Source organism: Molossus molossus, unplaced genomic scaffold (assembly GCF_014108415.1).
Source record: "Molossus molossus isolate mMolMol1 unplaced genomic scaffold, mMolMol1.p scaffold_m16_p_7, whole genome shotgun sequence".
NCBI classification, from domain to species: domain Eukaryota; kingdom Metazoa; phylum Chordata; class Mammalia; order Chiroptera; family Molossidae; genus Molossus; species Molossus molossus.
Genome location: NW_023425401.1, coordinates 103,040,220 through 103,059,713, shown reverse-complemented (window position 1 = coordinate 103,059,713; position 19,494 = coordinate 103,040,220). Strand labels below are relative to the sequence as shown.

Here is a 19,494-nt window from a genome sequence, read left to right as displayed (position 1 = left end):
GGTGGCAGCCACTCAATGTGTCCCTTTCACATTGATGTTTCTCTCTCTCTCTCCTCCCTCTCTATCTGAACAAAATATTGAAAAATGTCCTCGGGTGAGGATAAAAATAAATAAATAAATAAAGATTATCCAACCTGACTACCTTTCCCTCCATTCACTGTTCCCTAAAGCATTGCCCAGGCAACCTGTAGTCTCTCTTCCCAGAGTCCCCTACAAAACGGCAAGCAGACATCAGGAACAGATGAGGAGAAACAAGAGAGCAGGGTGATGGCAGAGACCATGTCTGTCACCAGCACCGGGCATCCTCAGCCTTCTCGCTGTGGAGGAATGATATGATGTAGAGTCACCTACTCTTTAGCTCCCAAGTCCACTCTTCAGATTCTAGGTATTCTTGTTGTAGAAGGTCCTCCATGATGAGCCTCTTCTACTCTATCCTTCGCCAGGAGGAGCCCCTGGAAGACTATCACCTCCAGAGGAGGGGACTAGACTGGAAAGTTCTATGGTCCTTCAGGCATCACTCTACTTAGGGCAGAGCTCTGCCTGGGAAACAGGGGCAACTGCTGCTATCTCCACTCGTGGAAAAGTACACTGTCCCCACAAAGAACTTAGGAAAAGGTCCAAAAATGACAGTGCTCCGTGGAACCCAGCTGGTCTCCTCCTCTCTCTCATTCTCCCTGCCTCCTTCTTTCTCCCCGTGTCTGTCCCCAGTGATAGTTATACACTGAGGAACAATTTGCAAAGGTTCAGAGACACACTAGGGATAGAGTCAAAGAAAAGTTGCATGAACATTCACTCCTCCCTCGGAGGCTAATCAAGTTTTAGAACATGAAAAAGTTTTGTGCAATGGGTCAACCTGACACCTCAACCATGAGTGTCTCAGTGCCCAGACTGCTTTCCTCCTGGGCCTCCCTCATCACTGAACAGTCCAAGCTGCGAATAGCCGGCCCTGTCTTCTGCTCTGCTGCTCCTGGACTCCACCTAGCCCTACAGCACCTAAGCTACCTCAGGCTGATGGTCCCACGAATGGAGCCAAGACACACATCCATAACCTAGAGACTACAACGGACTTCCATCAGAATTTCCCCTTTGGGACGAAGGTTTCATGAAGCCCATCTTTCCCGATGATCACTGCACTGTCTCTATCACATACTCTCTGGCCAGTGTTATGGGAACCTGGTAAGAGAGAAATAGACGGGATCTGACACCTCCTCCAACCTCACATACTGTTCATTCACGCCCCTTCCAGTCTCTCCAACATGCATGCATTCCAATGGTGGCTGCCCAGCACACATTCCCATCTAGGTCTTCAAACATGATGGGTTCACTTCCCTTGAATTGAGGGGTGAAGGTTGAAGAAACAATATTCAGGATTGGCAAAATAAATAAATAAAACTCTACATAAGAGTGGGGATGGGTGGGATACTGAGTAAAAGGGCAAAATTACATTTAAAATGATTACTTTTACACTTTGAAAAACAATTGTCATTTTCATAAAATTACCATAGGTCACACTTTAAAAATCAAGTGGAAAGATATAAAGTAAATGTCCCTCTTCCCATCTGCTTGGTTCTGTTCATCCATCTCCCAGAGGTAAATATTATTATACATTTCTAGTTTGATCATTCAGAAATTTTCTGTGTATATACATGAATATCTCTATATATTCTCTTTAAGTAAATGATATTTTAATAAACATACTGTCCTGCTACTTTCTTCTTTAGATATAAAATATCTTATATATCTGTGTGTATGCATGCTTGTGTAGGTATTAAACCTTTCCATATTAGCAACTATATATCACTCACACTTCTAAGTGATTGCTTAATAAATATTCACTTTCTGAATATACTGATCATTTGCTTAATGAGCAGGCTGATGAACATTTTATTTTCACTTCTATAAATACTGAAGCAATCAATATCTTCACAAGTCTGTAAAGTTGTACAAGTATATCTTTTTAATTATAGTAAATTATTAGCTGTTATCAAATCACCCTCATAAAAGTTGAATCTCTTGAAGTGACACTATATTGGGCCTGACCCACAGCACCTGGAGAGGATGTTTTTATTCTGGTGCTAACTCTGTGCAGATCCCAGAATGACACTAACAATCAGGAGTCAGGGACTACACTGTGAAGTAAGGACCCGCCCAGAGGTCCTCATCCCCACAGGCTCTCCACTGACAGCCGCCCAGAACACCTGTGTCCTAGCATCTGCCCGTGAGCCTCTGAGCAGCTGCGCGGGGTCACATGATGACTATTGGAAAAATGTGAAGCCAGGCTGATGGCAAAGGAGGAATCCAAATAGGACGGACTCTTCCTCTGAGAATCCTTATTGCAGAACCAATGCCCCTAATTTAAGGTATGGTTCGGTTACTCTAGGCATCCTTCTCAGGCCACAGTAGCTCAGGAGACAAGTCAGAAGTAGGATGGAGTATAAACTAGCAAAACCTATTGGGAAAAAAATGTATACTTAGTTTCTTTAAAGCCAAGCATACCCCTGTCTCTATGATCCAGTGATTCTATGTGTAGGTAGTTGCCTAAAATAAATGAAAACATGTGTCCTTACATGTGTCCTCTTTTATGTTCATAGTACCTTTATTCATTATAGCTCATAGTGACAGAAAATCAAAACCCATCAACAAGGGAATGCTATATTCACATGAGGAAATGCCACTCACCAATGAAAACTAACAAACCGCTGATACACGCGAAATGGATGACACTCAGATACATCACAATGAATGAAAAGGTCAAATACGCGTGGGTGCCTGTTGCACATTCCGTCATAATATAGTTAACCAGTCACCATGCTGCACATTAGACCCCTAGAACGTGTTTGTCTTACAACAGGGAGTTCTTACCCTTTGACCAGCATCTTTAAACATTCCCTGTTCCCCAGCCCCTGGCGACCACCAATCTACTTACTCCCTGCTCCTCTGAGTCCAGCTTTGTCAGACCCCACATACAAGTGGAGTCGTACAAGATTTGCCCTTTTCTGGCTGGCATTTTACTTGGCAATGCCCTCAAGGTCCCTCAGTGCTGTCCATGGTGTCACAAACGAGGGGAGTTCCTCTTTTCATGGCTGAATACTATTCCATTTTTCATGAATGGATTCGTGGATTAGATTGATTTACTGGCTGACTTCAGGAGAAGAAATGCCTTCCGTCAGCCCTGCTAGTGATTCTGAGGGGTGCTAGGGACTCCCCTGTGGACACACCTGCCCCACACTTCCGCTGCCCTCCTGAGGCCAGGTCCTTCCGTTGTAAGTCCTTTCGAATCAGCAACACACCAGGCCTGGCTCTGACAGCCTCGCTCCTGCTTTTCCAAGGACAGAGGTAACACTCGAGTCCGTGGTCTCTCCCTGACCTCCGGATTTGGGCTGGTTTTCTGCGCATGCTCATTAGCCTGCCAAAACCACCACTGGCGATGCGTATGGGGGGCGGGGGTGAGTGCTGTGGGTGCGGCACACTGAGCCTGGGGTGCCCTTGTGGCATTGGGGGGAATCTGTAGGCAGGGCATCTTCAGAGGCTGGTGTGCAGGTGTTTTTATCCAGCCAAAGTGACAATGCAGAATGATACTAGAATAAAAATATCCAAACATAAAAAAATAAATAAAGGACCTCTTATGAGTTCTCTCTTAGGAAGATGCTGGGGATTCTGCTCCATCAAAACTTGGAATCGAACCAGGAAAGAAGACAGAGAGAGCACGAGACACAAGGAAAGAAATCATTGTTAGGTTTATGATATCTGTAGGAGCATACGACGGGGAAAAGAGAAGGAAAATGTTCAAGGGAAATGTACAAGTATATCTTTTTAATTATAGTAAATTATTAGCTGTTATCAAATCACCCTCAAAAAAGTTGAATCTCTTGAAGTGACACTATATTGGGCCTATACCCACAGCACCTGGAGAGGATGTTTTTATTCCAGTGTTAATTCAAAACAAGGCAATTATTAAAGAAAGGAAAAACAAATAGAGAATGTAAGCAATACCGGTATAAGTGTATTGTTTATAAATATATACCAGTGGAAGTAGCTGAAGTTGACCATGGCTGCCTCTGATTGTGGATGAGAAGGGAAAAAGACAACAACAGGTCAATGATTCACTATATAAATCATTTAGAATTATTTTTGATAGTTTTTCTTTTTTATTGTGGTAAAAAAAAATGCGTAATAAAATTTACCATTTTAACCATTTTTAAGTGTACAGTTCTGTGGCATTAAGTACATTCGCATTGTTGAACAACCATCACCACCATCCATCTCCAGAACATTTTAATCATCCCAAGCTGAAACTCTGTACCTGTTACTTAATAACTCCCCATGTCCCCTCCCCCACAACCCTGCTGTTCATTGTTTTACTTTCTGTCTCTACTCCAGGTACCTCATATAGGTGGAATCATATACTATTTGTCCTTTTGAGTCTGGCTTGTTTCATTTAGCATGTCTTCAATATTCATCCGTGTTGTAGCATGTGTCCGAATGGTATTGTTTTTCAAGACTGACTGATATTCCATTGTATGCATAGACAACATTTTGTTTATACAGTCATCTGTCATTAGTCTTTCACGTTAGTTCCACTTTTTGACAAATGTGAATGATGCTGCTATGATTGTGGAAAATGTTGCTGTTTTCTTTTATTATGAATTCTTAAAAGATATCAAGAGCAAATGATGTAAGTATGTGGGTGTAAAAGCAACATTCGGGCATGGCATATGAATGGGACAGTCCCCAGGACTGGGTTGACGGCTCTGATTCAGAGTCTATAGGAAGAGCTCACAGCTGCTCACCACCTGTGGTGTACCTGAGTGGGACACCTGCCCTCAGGCACAGTGTTCAAAAGCAATATTGGCTCTTAGGGTAGGAGGCGCGGAGGCTGTGGGTAAAACGGACGAGGACCCTAATCTGCTAGAAAGACCTGACAAAGGTACATGACTTCTCTTAGGAGCTGCAAGGACTACTGTCATGACAATAGAACGTGTAGGAAGTGACAGTAAAGCCCCTGGTACACACTGATGAGAGAATGAGGGGCAGGCCTAATGTCACAGAAGAAAGACAAACAAGCCTAGATTTAAAATGAGACCTAGAGCCCTGGACAGTTTGCTCAGTGGTTACAGCGTCAACCTGCGGTCCAGAGAGACCCAAGTTCGGTTCCCGCTAAGGGCACATACCTTGGTTGCAGTTTGTCCCCAGCCCTGGTTGGGTTGTGCGGGTGGCAACCACTCGATGTGTCCCTTTCACGTCGATGTTTCTCTCTCTCTCTCTCTCCCTCCCACTCTGTCTGAACAAAAAATGGAAAAATGTCCTCGGGTGAGGATTTAAAAAACAAAATGAGACCTAGAGAACGGGTATGAGAGACAGATGAAAGATTGACCTCCTACCACCAAAGAACCCCTACTCAACACAATGGTTAGGCAGAAAATTGACAATCATACATAAATTGAGAGAGTTCTATACTTCGGGGCTTTAACTACAGATTCAGCACCATCCCAAGCAATACCCCAGCAAGCTGTGTTGTAGATAGGTACAGACAGACTCCAAGATGCACATGGAAAGAGAATGGTGATAGAATAGCCAAAACAGTTCTGAAAAACAAGAGTCATTTCTTTATATCATTTACTTATATCACATATCAATCTAACCACCTATATTCATATATTCATCTAAATATGAGTGCATACGGATGTCTCCAACTCGAACCAGTACCCAGCCCTGTTCTGGCCTTCTCTCCTTGCTCATTCGTAACTTTCCCATCCACAGCAGATGACCTGGCTCCCACCACCTGCCGTCCTTTATTTGCCCACCTGTAGTCACATACACAGCAATTTCGAGTTGCTAACTTCTCCACCCTGTGAGAAAGAACTTTCCTGAGAAGAGCTGTATGATTGTGTGTGGTTCCTCTTTCTAACTGAGCCTTATTGGCTCCAGTCAACACTGTTTAACAAAGTTATGTGGGTCACTTCCTTTTGTCCCCCCCCCCCACACACACACACACACACAACCCGTGAGGTCATCTCCTACATTTATTTATTTTTTAATATGTTTTGATTGATTTGAGAGAGAGAAACATCAATGAGAGAGAATCATCTAGATCTTTCTGCACGTCCCCTACTGCAGATCAAGCCTGAAACCCAGGCCTGGGCCGTGACGGAGAATCGAACTGGTGACCTCCTGGTGCATAGGTCAATGCTCAACCACTGAGCCACACCAGCTGGGCTCATCTCCTACATTTACGACATTGGGAAGGCTGTCATGTGCACAGCCTTTTGCCACCTGCTGAGCCACATAAGAGTGGCAGAAATATTGATTGACAAGAGTGGTGTGACAGAAACCAGGCCGGGGAAAGAACACTATGGAGAATGAGGCATGCAAGTGAGGGAGCTCAGTGCAGAGCTGGAAGACAGCTTGGTGAACGTGGTCCTTGTGAGGGAGGGGATGGGGAAACGGACAGAGAAATGTAGCTAAGAGAGAAGGGAGATGAAAAGTGCTATGTTGGGGTTGAACACTGAGACATTCAAGGAAGAGCGACAAGAGGGTGCCTTGTCTGAGCCCCATGAACCTCCCTCAGCCAGCGACACAGCTAAGTCGGCTCTCCCTTTTGACTTTAACCCCAAGAAGGCAGCCCTATGGCCCTCCCACCTTGGGGCTGGCATGACGATGGGAGTGAAGACATGGGAGTAAGAAAACGTCTCTTTCCAAGACCTGCCCTCCAGCCATCAGTGTCCATATGAACATCCCCGCCCTGAGGTGAGCAAGGGGTTGGGGCTGTGGAGTGAGTTCCTGCTCACCCCTGCCAGTCAAGGAAATCTACAGGGAGGCACTGTCGTGGATGGAGCTTGGGCCAGAAACCTCACGAAATGGTTGAAGCCTGAGGCTGGGCTTGGGAGCTTCAGCAGGGAGATCGTGAAAGCACGAGACAATACAGGGAAAGATGACCCCAGCATCAAGAACCAAACATTTAGGTCAGCTGGCAGAAAATGAGGTATCTTTTCCCTTGCTTTTCCGACTCAAAGATCTGAATGTTCTTTAAAAAAAAAATCACACCTATTTTGCATATTTACATTTGTCAAATTTATCTTCTAAGACATTAAACTACAGAAATGTGTATAAATGTATCCACTGCCCTTAAAAGCTAATAAAGTGAACTTACATGTAGGAACCACCCAGTTACAAAATAAAGGATTATTGGGATCTTAAAACATCCCTGTCGATTACAAACTATTGGGTGATGAAAATGATCATTTCAGATTCGAATTCATGCTTTCAGATTACTCAGGTCCATAACGATGAGTCTATGATTGTCCTTCGGACAGAGCTAACCTTTGAGGAGGTGACAGCAGCGTTTCATGACATCCCGGAAGGCCTCTATGAATTTGTCATTCCGGAGGGTGAAGATAAAAGGGTTCAGAAAAGGGGTCACCACTAAAACCAGCACCGATGCTACCCTGTTGTACTGGGCTGCCTGCGTTTGACTGGGTTTCACGTAGAGGAACAAGCAGGTGCCGTAGCCGATCACGACAACGGTGAAGTGGGAGGCGCAGGTGGAGAAGGCTTTCCTCCGGCCGGAGGCTGAGGGGATCTTGAGGATGGTGGAGATGATGTAGGTGTAGGAGACAATTGTAGGGCTCAAAGAACCAATGATAATGAAAACAGCCATTAAAAACAGAATAAACTCTGTGAAAAGGCTGTCATCACAGGATAGTGTGAGCAGTTGCCCTCGGTCACAGTAGAAATGGTCTAGCACGTTGGATTTGCAGAAGGTCAGCTGAAACGTGGCATAGACGGGCCAGATTTGAAAAAGGAACCCAAACAGCCACGACACAGTTACCACCCAGATGCAGGTGTGGCTGCTCATAATGCTGCTGTACCTCAGAGGGTTACAGACGGCCACGTAACGGTCCACAGCCATCGCCCCCAGTAACACCAACTCCGACGACCCCAAAGAAAGGTACAAGTATAGTTGTGCCCCACAGGCAGGCAAAGAAATTGCCTGCATCCCAGAGAGCAGCAACCCCCGGAGCATCAAGGGGACGGCCACGGATGTGGTCAGGATCTCTAGGACAGAGAGGTGGCCCAGGAAGAAATACATGGGGGACTGCAGACGTTTATCCACACAGACAGTCATGATGACGACCGTGTTTCCCATTATTGTCACTGAGTAGAGGAAGAAGAAGATAGCGAAGAGGAGATGATGTAGTTCTTTGGAGCCATAGAAACCAAGGAGATAAAATTCAGTGGCGCTAGAGTAATTCTTCAACATTGAGTCCTGTGCGCTTGCCCTTCGTGAAATCTAGAGAGCAAGAAAGAGAAAGCGTGTTCGTAATTTCAAAGGACTCAAAGATGTTTCCAGGTTGAGAAAACATCCCTTCAGCTCTTAGACACCGCATCCCGGTCAAGTGGGTTCGTCTCCTGCTACTCTCTGTATAAGACGGCTGCTAAGTGTTTTAGGAAGAAATATGTAATATATGAGAGCAGATGTATATGGGCAAGAAGATGAGCAAGAGTCACCAACACTGCGCCCCAGGCATGAAAACCACCCACCCTAGCAAGCACCTTTGTCTCTCTATTCACTAAGCACCTGCCTCCCACTCTGCTCTGACCTGCCGCCCTACTTCCCTGACCATAAGGTGCTCATTTAAACCACCCCCTCCCATCCAGAATGCCCTGCTTCATTCTCCTGTGCCTTTATGGCCATGCCCTGCCAAACTGCTGCATCTCCGCAGTTACCGGGAAGAATTCTTAGCCATCCCACCTAGATTTGATTACTTCCTTCCTGTGTCTCCTCCAAATGTAGGCTCCATTTACCAGATGTTCACTTAACGTTTCCACTTCACTTACCTTTATCATCGGGTCTGCCTGTTGGTAGGGCTGGCTGGCAGGGAGGTGGGGTCTACTCAGGACGCTGTCAAAGAAGTTATTTTGAGACAAAGTATTGAGTCTTTCCCTGACCTCTGGGGCGCTGCCTCCCTGGAGTGGATTATCGACTTCTTTTCCCTAAATGTTATGATAAAAGCCTTTCTTCACCACTCATCTCAGCGAATGTGCCTCCTCCGAGTAGCAAGAGCCTCACCAACTCCCTCTGGCTCTGACATGATGACCCTTCTTGCCACCAGATGACAGAGGGAATCAGGGTCCAGAAGGAGAGACGTACAGGCTGGGACTTTGATCCCCAATTCCCATCTGTCCTGCATGGTCTCCCTCCTGGGACCAGGAAACAAGAAAACAGCTCTGGTTTAGAGGCAACATCCTGTGATTTCACCCGTTTCTCATCTCTAGGAGACAAGGACGAGGCCTCCAAATGGGCAGCCTGCCCTGGTCACCAGCGAGCCATGGTCTGTTTCCCACAGAAAAGCTTGGAAGAGTCCCCAGAGAATATCTGCTCACCCATTTTCTTCAAAGTCCTACAAATAAGGGAAAGTGTCAGAAAACACCAAAATGGCTCTCCTCAGGATCCCCGGGCTCCGTCCCTCAGCACACGCAGGTCACCGGTCGGTTGTCTCTAATCCACGGGCACTTCCACACTCATCCTCTCTGAACAACACAAGCTCGCACTCACACTGGATCCTCTCATGAGGCCGCATTTTCCGCTCTCTGGCTCTCATCAACAGCCGGAATGAAAGTACCTTACGGAGTCTCTGTGTCTTCCTTTCTCAGTCTCGTCTCCAGTGCCAACAACAGAGTCTACTATACTCTTGTCATGCTCAATAAATAAATCAGCGACAAATCGCAAACAAGTCAACAGATGAACAAAGAGCATCCCTCCCTCCCTGCTTCCTCGGCTGTTAGCAGACAGGACTCTTCCCTGCTCACTAAGGCGTGAGCGGGCAGCCGGTGGCCCCCGCCTGGAGACCCCTCCAGGAAGGCAAGCGTGCACAAGGGAGGGCCAGGGAGGACGGGAGGCAGGGCATGGGCGGTGGCAGGCAGCTGTGCTGACACCAGCCCGGAGAAGAGCAGAATCTGCTGTGGAGAAAGGACCTGATGGACAGCCACCTGCTCTGCAGCCCCCTTAGTCCACGCTTCGCGCTCCAGTGTCCCTGTTCCGGACAACAGCAGAGCCCAAACTGCCATCCTGAGCCTCTCCTGCTCTGTCCTTCACCGAGGGGCACCCCTGGAAAACACTCACCTCCAGAGAAGGGGACTGGACTGGACAGTAGTTCTATGGCTGTCCAGGGGTCAGCCCAGGCCACCTCCTGCCTGACCAGTGCTGAGCATGCTCTGTGGGACACAGCAAGCTCTGCTGTCTTCTCTCAGTGACAGAGAAAACTGTCTTCACCCAAAACCCAGGAAAAGTCCGGGGGTGACAGTGCTCTGAGGAGCCCAGTCGTCTCCCTGTCTCTCTCCCTTCTTTCCTTCTCGCTGTCCCTGAGGAGGAGCGCTCCTCACAGAGGAACTGGATTTGCCAGGTTCAGATAAGCCCCAGGGATACAGTCAAGGGCAAGTCAGGGAAACTTTCACTCCTGTCCCCCCACCCCCCGCCCCCCTGGGGCTAATCAGGTTTGAGAACAAGGAAAAGTTTTGTGTCATGGGCAAACTTGGCATCTCCCAGCCAGGAGTTTCTCCGTGCCCCGGCTGCCTTCCTCCCGGACCCCAAATGCTGGGTATCTCCAAGCAGTCCAGGTTGTAAATGGCCTGCACCCTGCTCTCTCTCTGGTGTGACTCCCTGATCCCAATTAGCCCTGCAGAGCCCAATGGAGCCTCAAGCAGAAGATCCCACAGGTGCCACACACCCGAAACCCAGCGGCCACCAAGTCCCCTCTGTCAAAACGTTTCGCGTCTCAAAGCCCGAAGAATCGCATGTTTCTCAGTTATCTCTGCCCTCCCTCTGCCAGAAACACTCTGGGCATAGTGGTGGGAAACCTGGTGAGAGAAATAGAGGGGACCTGCCACACACCAACCTCTCCATCTGCTGAGACCACTGCCCACCCCCGTCTCCAACACGCATGCGTTCCAGCCGCAGCCGCGCGACCGGTTTCCTTCCAGGTGTCCAAAGGCTACCAGGCCCCTTCCCGAGCTGCTGGGAGTGACAGGTGCAGGTGAAGAACCAGCACACAGAACTGACAAAAAATAATAATAATAATATATATATATAATAGTATATAAAAGTGAGGATGGCTGAGGTGCTAGATAAAATAGCAAAATAACATTTAAAATATTTATATATTTTAAAACAACCTCCATTTAATATAAAATTAGCACAGCTCATGGTAAAAGATAAAATGCTAGAATGGAATAGAAATAAAACGCAAATGTCCCTTTCACCAATGCCTGCTTTTCCTGATCCAGCTCCAACAGGTGGACACTATTATGACTTTCTGTCGTGTCCACACAGAAGTGTTCTATGCATACACAACTGTATCTGTCTATCAGCGTTGCTTGTTTTTTAGTAAACACCATCGGGCGACTTTCCTTTTGTAATAGGTATGTCTGTGCCTTAAACCTTCTCATATGAGCACCCATGTATCTTTCACATTTCAAGTGACTGCTAAATAAATATTCACTTTCAAAAAAAAAAACAGCATTTACTTAGTGAGTAGCCTGCTGATAATGAACAGTTTTTCTGGGTTTTCACAGTATAAACGATGCTGCAGTAAACATCTTCATGTGGAAACCTGGGCCTTTGCATTTATCTCTTCCTATTAAATTTATTGGCTGTTGGCAAATCACCCTCCGAAAAGCTGTATGCATTTATAGTCTGTTGAAATGAGATTATATTGGAACCATCCCCATAACCATTCTCAGGAAGTTGCAGAAAATGTTTATTTCAGCGTTAACTCCATGCAGATCCCAGAATGACATTAGCACCTCAGGAGTTGGTGACTACACTGTGAAGTAAGGACCCGCCCAGAGGTCCTCGTCCCCACAGGCTCTGCACTGACAGCCGCCCAGGACACCTCTGTCCTAGCATCTGCCCGTGAGCCTCTGAGCAGCTGCGCGGGGTCATGTGATGACTGTTGGGAAAATGTGAAGCCAGGCTGATGGCACACGAGGAATCCAAAGAGGACGGACTCTCTCGGAGAACCCTTATTGCAGAACCATGTCCCTAGTTCAAGGTATGCTTCGGTTTCTCCCGGCATCCGTCCAGTGTTTCTCAGACCACAGCAGCCCAGGAGACAAGTCAGAAGTAGAACTGGAAAAAAAGTTCGTCAGTTTCTTTAACGCTTAGGATCCAGCAATTCTACTCCCAGGTATTTACCCGTGAAAAATAAAAACGATGTCCTCACAAAGACCTCTGTTAGCGTGTGCCTAGCAGTTCACATCATTCTGGCACCTGACACCCAGTATCTATCAACAAGACGCTCACCGGGCACGGATTCAGTCGCAGTGAATGCCTCGGCTCGCTAAAATCTGTTTGCAACCCCAAAGTCACTATTTACACGCTTTCAAGGTCCTTCAAGGACATGGGCAAGAGTGCTCAGAGCGGTAACAGTTGGAGCCGCGGGGCGCACGTGTTCCCGCCTGAGGCTGAGGAAGGCAGACCTGCCTTCTTGTTTCAGCTCTCAGGGTATCAACACGCGTCTCAGCTGACTCATCAGCGCCCCCGTTTTTGCACTTTTGTGCTTTTTGTTGGTGATTTTGCCATTTAAGGTGGCTCCCAAGCGTGGTGTTGAAACGCTGTCGAGTGTTTCTCAGAGCAAGAAGGCTGGGAGGTCCCCTGAGGGAGGAAATTAGCCCAGACCGTGTTGGGTAAGCTTCTGTCAGTCACGAGCTATTGTGCTCCTGGCTGTGAGTTCAGTGTTCCTGAATGGACAATAGATGTTCAGTAAGGTGTCTACGAACATGTGACAGAGGCTCATCCGGGACCTATCCTGATATTCCTCCCAGGAGCAGTGATTCCGTTTTCTCTAATTGTGTTCCAGCAACTTCATAAGACACAACTACCGCAAGTAATGAATCCCAGCTGTATATCCATAGGAGGAAATACTACTCAGCAATGAAAAGGAACAAACCAGCCCTGGCCAGTTTGGCTCAGCGGTTCGAGCGTCGGCCCACAGAGCAGAGAGACCCAGGTTTGGTTCCCGCGAAGGGCACGTACCTCAGTTGCAGTTTGTCCCCGGCCCCGGTTGGGGTCGTGTGGGTGGCAGCCACTCAATGTGTCTCTTTCACATCAATGTCTCTCTCTCTCTTCCTTCCTCTCTCCCTCCCGCTCTATCTGAAGATAAATGCAAAAGTGTCCTCAGGTGAGGATAAAAAGAAAGAAAAAGAACAAACTGCTGATCCACACCATGTGGCCGAATCGCACTCACATACATCACGCTGATTGAAACAAGCCAGACACCGAATCACGCGTGCTTTCTGACTCCGCCATCTGATGCTCTGGAGTAGGTGACAAGAACAATCACCTGTGTTTTCCAGAAGCTCCAAAGTCACTGCTGGGGTGCTGGGAGGAGACAGACTGGGAAAGATGATGAGGGAACTCTGGCATGTGTGATCTGTTGTACACTGCTGAATTCTACGTGCTAACTTTGATTTCGGGATCTTTGCTTCTGTGTTTAGGAGAGATGCTGGCCTGTAGTTTTCCTTTCTCACAAGGTCTTTGTCAGGTGGCAGCACCAAGGTAATTCTGGCTATCATAGAATGAATGGGGGAAGATGTGCCCTTTTCCTATTTGATGGAAAAAGTTGGTATTGCTTCCTCCGGAAGTGTTTGAAGGTTCGCATTAGTGAGCACATCGAGGGCAGGAATTTTCTTTGTGAGAAAGGTTTCTGTGACAGGTTGTGGCAGCTGACTAATGCTCTCCTCGCACTCACCCCTCAAAAAAAATCCGCACCCTAATTCCCAGAATCTGTGACTGCTACCGTACCTGGCAGAAAGGACTTGGAAGATGTGATTACGGCTCTTGAGATGGGAGATTATCCTGGAATATCTGGAAAGTCTCTACATCTGGTAATATTTCCTGCCGTAAAACCACTGTTTCTAATATTACAGAACACCACCGGGTTTCTTAAGCTTATTATTTGTATGTTATAACTTTTCTATCACTTAATGTCAATGTGTCTTCATATTTCAAATATATTACATGTAGACACCATGAAGTTAGTCTGAAACCTCTGCCTTTTAATTGGAATGTTTAGTTCATTTGCACAGAATGATTATTGACTTTTTAATTTAGGTGTACTATTTTTCTACCTTTTTACTTTCTCCTATCTAGTGTTCTGTTCTTCTAGTCTCCCTTTCCTACTTTTTTTCTGGATTAATTGGTATTTTTAATTCCTTTAATGGCATTTTAGATATATCTTTTGGGATTATTTTAGTGTTTGCTAGTGGGATTATAATATGCACTCGAATGATCACAATCTACTAAGTGTTAACATTGCGACACTTTACAGAAAATGTACGAGCCTTGGAAAAGCACAATTACATTCATGCCGCTATCTGCTTTATGTTGTTATCATATATATTACATGTACAGGTGCTATAATCCCCAAAATACGGAATCATACTTTGCTCTATAGATTCATATGTCTTTCAAAAGAATTATGAAAAAAAACACATCTATTTTATAAACTTAGTTTGTATCTCACAGTCTTATCCTGCAAACACTTCTCTCTGCATTCCCGTATCAAAAAGGATTGAAAAATACCATCTGCTTCACCTCCCCCCTCAATTGGCTTTGTCCTCGTTAACTTCTTTGTTGTTCCTATAGTGCCTTTTAGTATGTCGGGAAAGTAAGTAGAAATAAACGGTCAACAGAGCATTTTAAACAGAACGTCAGGCTACTTATTTCTTCTCTTCCTGCAGCTTGACTGTAACATCCCAGGGGGGGCGTCAGCTGTCTGACTTCCAGGACGCTTGTCCTCCCTGATGCATTGCCCCATCTTCTGGCCTGGGACACAGAGGGTTACCAGGGTACACACACAGTGACCGTGGTCCCATCTGGAGGGAGCTGGAGCTGTGAGCGAGAGAACAAGGGCTGTGTTTTTGTGGTGAGGAATGGGTGAGGGTTGCAGAAAGGGCAGGTTTTGGAGAGGTTCCTCCTGATCGCTCCCCCTGGTGGCTTAGGAGTCATGGAGAGAGACAGATGCAGTCATAGCTCAGGTCACAGAGTCTTGGAAAGTATCCTGTTTTCTTGTTCTCAATCGAGCCTGGCGAAAGGGTCAGGAGTAGGAAAGCAGACAAAGGAACAGTTATAAATTGCCCCCAAATAACACAAGAAACCAAGATAGGTGACTTCCAAAGTCAGTGCCATTGACACTGTCGCTGGAGAAGAAGCATTCCTCACAATATGTAGCAGAGCTATCACAGTGCAGGGCTGCCCTTGACCCAAGGCTGCTGGGGTTGAACTGGGAAGGGAGCAGTGGGGTACACTCATGTTCGTGTGTGTGTGTGTGTGTGTGTGTGTGTGTGTGTGTGTGTGTGTGTTTACACTTGCATGTGTGTGCACATGAGCACATCATAGGAACACAATGTATGAAGGTCAATCTCTAGTTAACATCAGCTGTTTAATCCTTCATTAACATCTTCTCCAAAAGCCACAAGACAGTAGGTGAAGACTTCTCCGGCTTTGAGCATCTGTAAATGTCAGGGGGCACCTCTACATCAGGAAAAATATTTTTCTCCACCTGAAAAGTTTCTTTGCACTACACACAAGGGACTAATTATTTCCTCACTTTGAAAACTTTGTAAGAAATCAAAACAATTATCTCCTCCTTGGATGGCATGCACCTTCCACTAATACGTCAGGGCATATCACTCAGAATTTTCTCTTGAGAGACTCATTTCTTCAGCTCTCCCAACCTCCGAATCATGGCCCTCTCCCTGTCACAGCCCAAGCACCAAAACCTTTTATTCCTATTCTCCTCTTCTCAAGTGGTGAAGCTCTTGACTTCTGGGTTTGGGGGTTGGTTTAGGATAAATGTATCACCTCATCATCACCAGAATCCCACAGGAACAACTCTGTCTCAGATTTAGATAAATATAAAATAAATTTTATTATGGCACTATTAGGCAGATATTTTCTTAACCTTGGGGACTGAAGGACCTTGCTAAAGAGTATTTTAGAAGTATTTGCCATTAATTTCCTAAATATCTTTTCCCTTGGTGACTATTCTTCCAGGTCTTATTGCTGAAGACAGAGCCTAAGAGTTAAAACCTCAGAAATCTTAATTTAAGCTTTATATTAACTTGTTAAGTAAGCTAGACCAAATAATTCAGCTTCCAAAATCTCATTAGAATTGGAAGAAGGGGGATTTAAAATGGAGAGAAACTCTATCCTAGTGAGATCGATCCTTAGATTCCCTTCTATTTCAGGTGTATGTAATGTCACTAGAGAAACTCAAGGATGGTATTTGCATTTGAGGCAAAATGTGAATTGGATAGACCGGTTTGCTGAATGGAATCTGTGGATTCGTTTTACAGTGTCTCCCTTCAAATCCAAAGGTCTGCAGTTCCTTTTCTGACAGATTGATGGTGGGCATAGCAGGGAGACTGCGTTTGTGACCGATTCGCTGCTCCTCTGCAAAGGTGACCCAGAATGGCTTTCGGAGACTCAGTATGTGCATCACTATGCTTCCCATGGTCTTAATTCATCTATATCATGATCCATAAAGGACGTAAGAGGTATAAAGTATCTACTACGGTTCTGATACTGAGAATACAGTGAATGTTGAATAAGCACATCTTCTGACATAACAAGGATGCCATTATCACACGAGAAAATAACACATTACTTCAGTAATATAAAATATAGTCCATATTAAAATTTTCTAAATTTTTCTCAAATATGTTTATAGCTTTTTTAAAACTCAAAGATCCTATCAGGTATTGCATTTGATTGTTTTTGTTTTTTAATTGATCACATTTCCTCTGATCATTTTTAGCTTTTCATTTTTATTTTTTTTATAATTTTTTTCTTTTATTGATTTTTGTGAGAGAGAACATCAATTGGCTGCTTCTTGCACATCCCCCAATGGGGATCAGGCCCACAACCTGGGCATGTGCTCTGACCGGGAATCAACCCGGTGACCTCTTGGTGCATGGGTCAACGTTCAACCACTGAGCCGCACCAGCTGGGCTGTGCCATATTTTCTTGATCCACTTGTCGTCAGTAGACACTTAGGTTGCTTCCATATCTTGGCTGTTGTTAATAATGTTACAATGAACATAGGGGTGCATATATTTTTTATAATTAGTGTTTTAGATTTCTTTTAAATAATTGATGTCTTCTTCCATTTCAATATCTTATAAATTACTAAGTACAAGTCTTTTATCTCCTCAGTTAAATTTATTCCTAGGTATTTTATTCTTTTTGATATAATTGTAAATGTGACTGCTTTCCTAATTTCTCTTTCTAATCATTTATTATTGGTGTATAAAAATGCAACCAATTTCTAAATATTAATTTTGTGTCCTGCTACTGCATTGAATTTATTTATCAGTTCTAATTGTTCTTCTGGTGGAATATTTAGGATTCTCCATAAATATAGTATGTCATTTGCAAATATGACAGTTTTATTTCTTCCTTTTCCCATTTGAATGCCTTTTATTTATTTTTCTTGTCTGATTGTTGTGACCAGGACTTCCAATACCAGGTTAGGTAAAAGTAGACATCTTTGTCTTGTTCCTGATCTTCAAGAAAAAAACTTTAGCTTTTCATCACTGAGTATATTATCTGTGGGTTTGTAATTTTTTTTTTAATCCTCACCCAAGGACATTTTTCCATTTTTTGTTCAGATAGAGTGGGAGGAAGAGAGAGGGAGAGGGAGAGGGAGAGGGAGAGGGAGAGGGAGAGGGAGAGGGAGAGAGAAACATCAATGTGAAAGGGACACATCGAGTGGCTGCCACCCACACGACCAACCAGGGCTGGGTACAAACTGCAACCAAGGTACATGCCCTTAGCGGGAACCAAACCTGGGTCTCTCTGCAGGCCGATGCTCTAACCGCTGAACCAAACTGGCCAGGGCTGGATTTGTCATTTTTTGCCTTTGTTATGTTCAGGTATAGTCCTTCTATTCCCACTTTGCTGAGAGTTTTTATTATAAATGGGTGTTGGTTTTTCTTAAATGCTTTTTCTGCATCTATTGATATGATCATATAATTTTATCCTTAATTTTGTTTATGTGGTGTACTGTGTTAACTGTTTTACAAATATTAGACCAAACTTGCATCCCAGAAGGAAATCGCACATCATCATGGTAGTGTATGATTTTTTTGATGTATTGCTTAATTCGGCTTGCTAATATATTGTTGCATCTATGTTCATCAAGGATATTGGCCTATAATTTTATTTTTACTTTTTTTGTAGTGTCTATCTGGTGTTGGTACCAGAATAATACCAATCACGACAACGGTGAAGTGAGAGGCACACATAGAGAAGGCTTTCCTCCGGCCAAGGCTGAGGGGATCATGAGGATGGTGGAGATGATGTAGGTGTAGGAGACAATTGTAGGGCTCAAAGAACCAACGATAATGAAAATGGCCATTAAAAACAGAATAAACTCTGTGAAAAGGCTGTCATCACAGGATAGGCTGAGCAGTTGCCCTTGGTCACAGTAGAAATGGTCTAGCACGTTGATTTGCAGAAGGTCAGCTGAAACGTGGCATAGACGGGCCAGATCTCAGAAAGGAACCCAAACAGCCACGACACAGTTACCACCCAGATGCAGGTGTGGCTGCTCATAATGCTGCTGTACCTCAGAGGGTTACAGACGGCCACGTAACGGTCCACAGCCATCGCCCCCAGTAACACCAGCTCCGACGACCCCAAAGAAAGGTACAAGTATAGTTGTGCCCCACTGGCAGGCATAGATGTTGCCTGCATCCCAGGGAGCAGCAAGCCCCAGAGCATCAAGGGGACGGCCACGGATGTGGTCAGGATCTCTAGGACAGAGAGGTGGCCCAGGAAGAAATACATGGGGGACTGCAGACATTTATGAACACAGACAGTCATGATGACGACCGTGTTTCCTGTTATTGTCTCTGATCAGAAGAGGAAGAAGGTAGCAGACAAGATACAGCAGAATTGTTGGGAGCCAGGGAAGCCCAAGAGATACAGTCAGTGGAATAGGTGACTTCCCAGCATTTGTTTCTGAGTGCTTGCTCCTTCTGAAATCTAGAGAGCGAAAGAGAGGTTACACTGCGTCTGGTCTCAAAAGGAGCGGAAACAGTTCCAGGTAGAGAAATAATATTATCTTCCTGCTCATGGGCTCCACGGCATGCCTAGAAAGGGGTCGTGTTCTAGTGTTCCTTCCACATGGTCACTGCTGTTTTTTAAGAATATACATTACATATGAAAAGAATAGAACCTGGCCCAGAAATGAGCCCAGTCTCCAATGTGCCATCTCATAGGCTCTGCCCAGCACACACCATCTGCATCTCTCAGTCCACAGGTCATCCTCTCTCACACTGTTCTGAACAGCCACCCATGTCTGCCTCCCTGACTACAATGTGCTCCTTTGTACCACTAACTTCCTTCCATCTGGAATGCCCTAAACAACCTGGTCCTTCCAAGCATATATATTTTATTCTTGCAAGCCCTGTTCCCGTATCACATCCAAT

At 45.3% G+C, this 19,494-nt stretch overlaps 2 protein-coding genes across 2 annotated transcripts; both read right to left on the bottom strand.

The window, feature by feature from the left end:
- Positions 1 to 7,315: 7,315 nt before the first annotated feature.
- On the bottom strand, positions 7,316 to 8,260 carry LOC118620431 (olfactory receptor 9A4-like). Its single transcript, XM_036247516.1, has one exon. The coding sequence runs from the start codon at positions 8,258 to 8,260 to the stop codon at positions 7,316 to 7,318; it is 945 nt and encodes a 314-aa protein (XP_036103409.1).
- Positions 8,261 to 16,057: 7,797 nt separating this feature from the next.
- LOC118619710 (olfactory receptor 9A2) lies at positions 16,058 to 18,982 on the bottom strand (the record flags this gene model as incomplete). Its single annotated transcript, XM_036246344.1, is given in 6 exon segments — positions 16,058 to 16,063; positions 18,262 to 18,329; positions 18,332 to 18,511; positions 18,514 to 18,709; positions 18,712 to 18,762; positions 18,764 to 18,982. Coding segments are annotated over 6 exon segments (720 nt in total), but the record flags the coding sequence as incomplete, so codon positions are not given.
- Positions 18,983 to 19,494: the final 512 nt, after the last annotated feature.

Excerpts from the sequence above, each read along its gene's own strand:
- LOC118620431 (XM_036247516.1), bottom strand. The coding sequence starts at position 8,260 with ATGTTGAAGAATTACTCTAGCGCCACTGAATTTTATCTCCTTGGTTTC.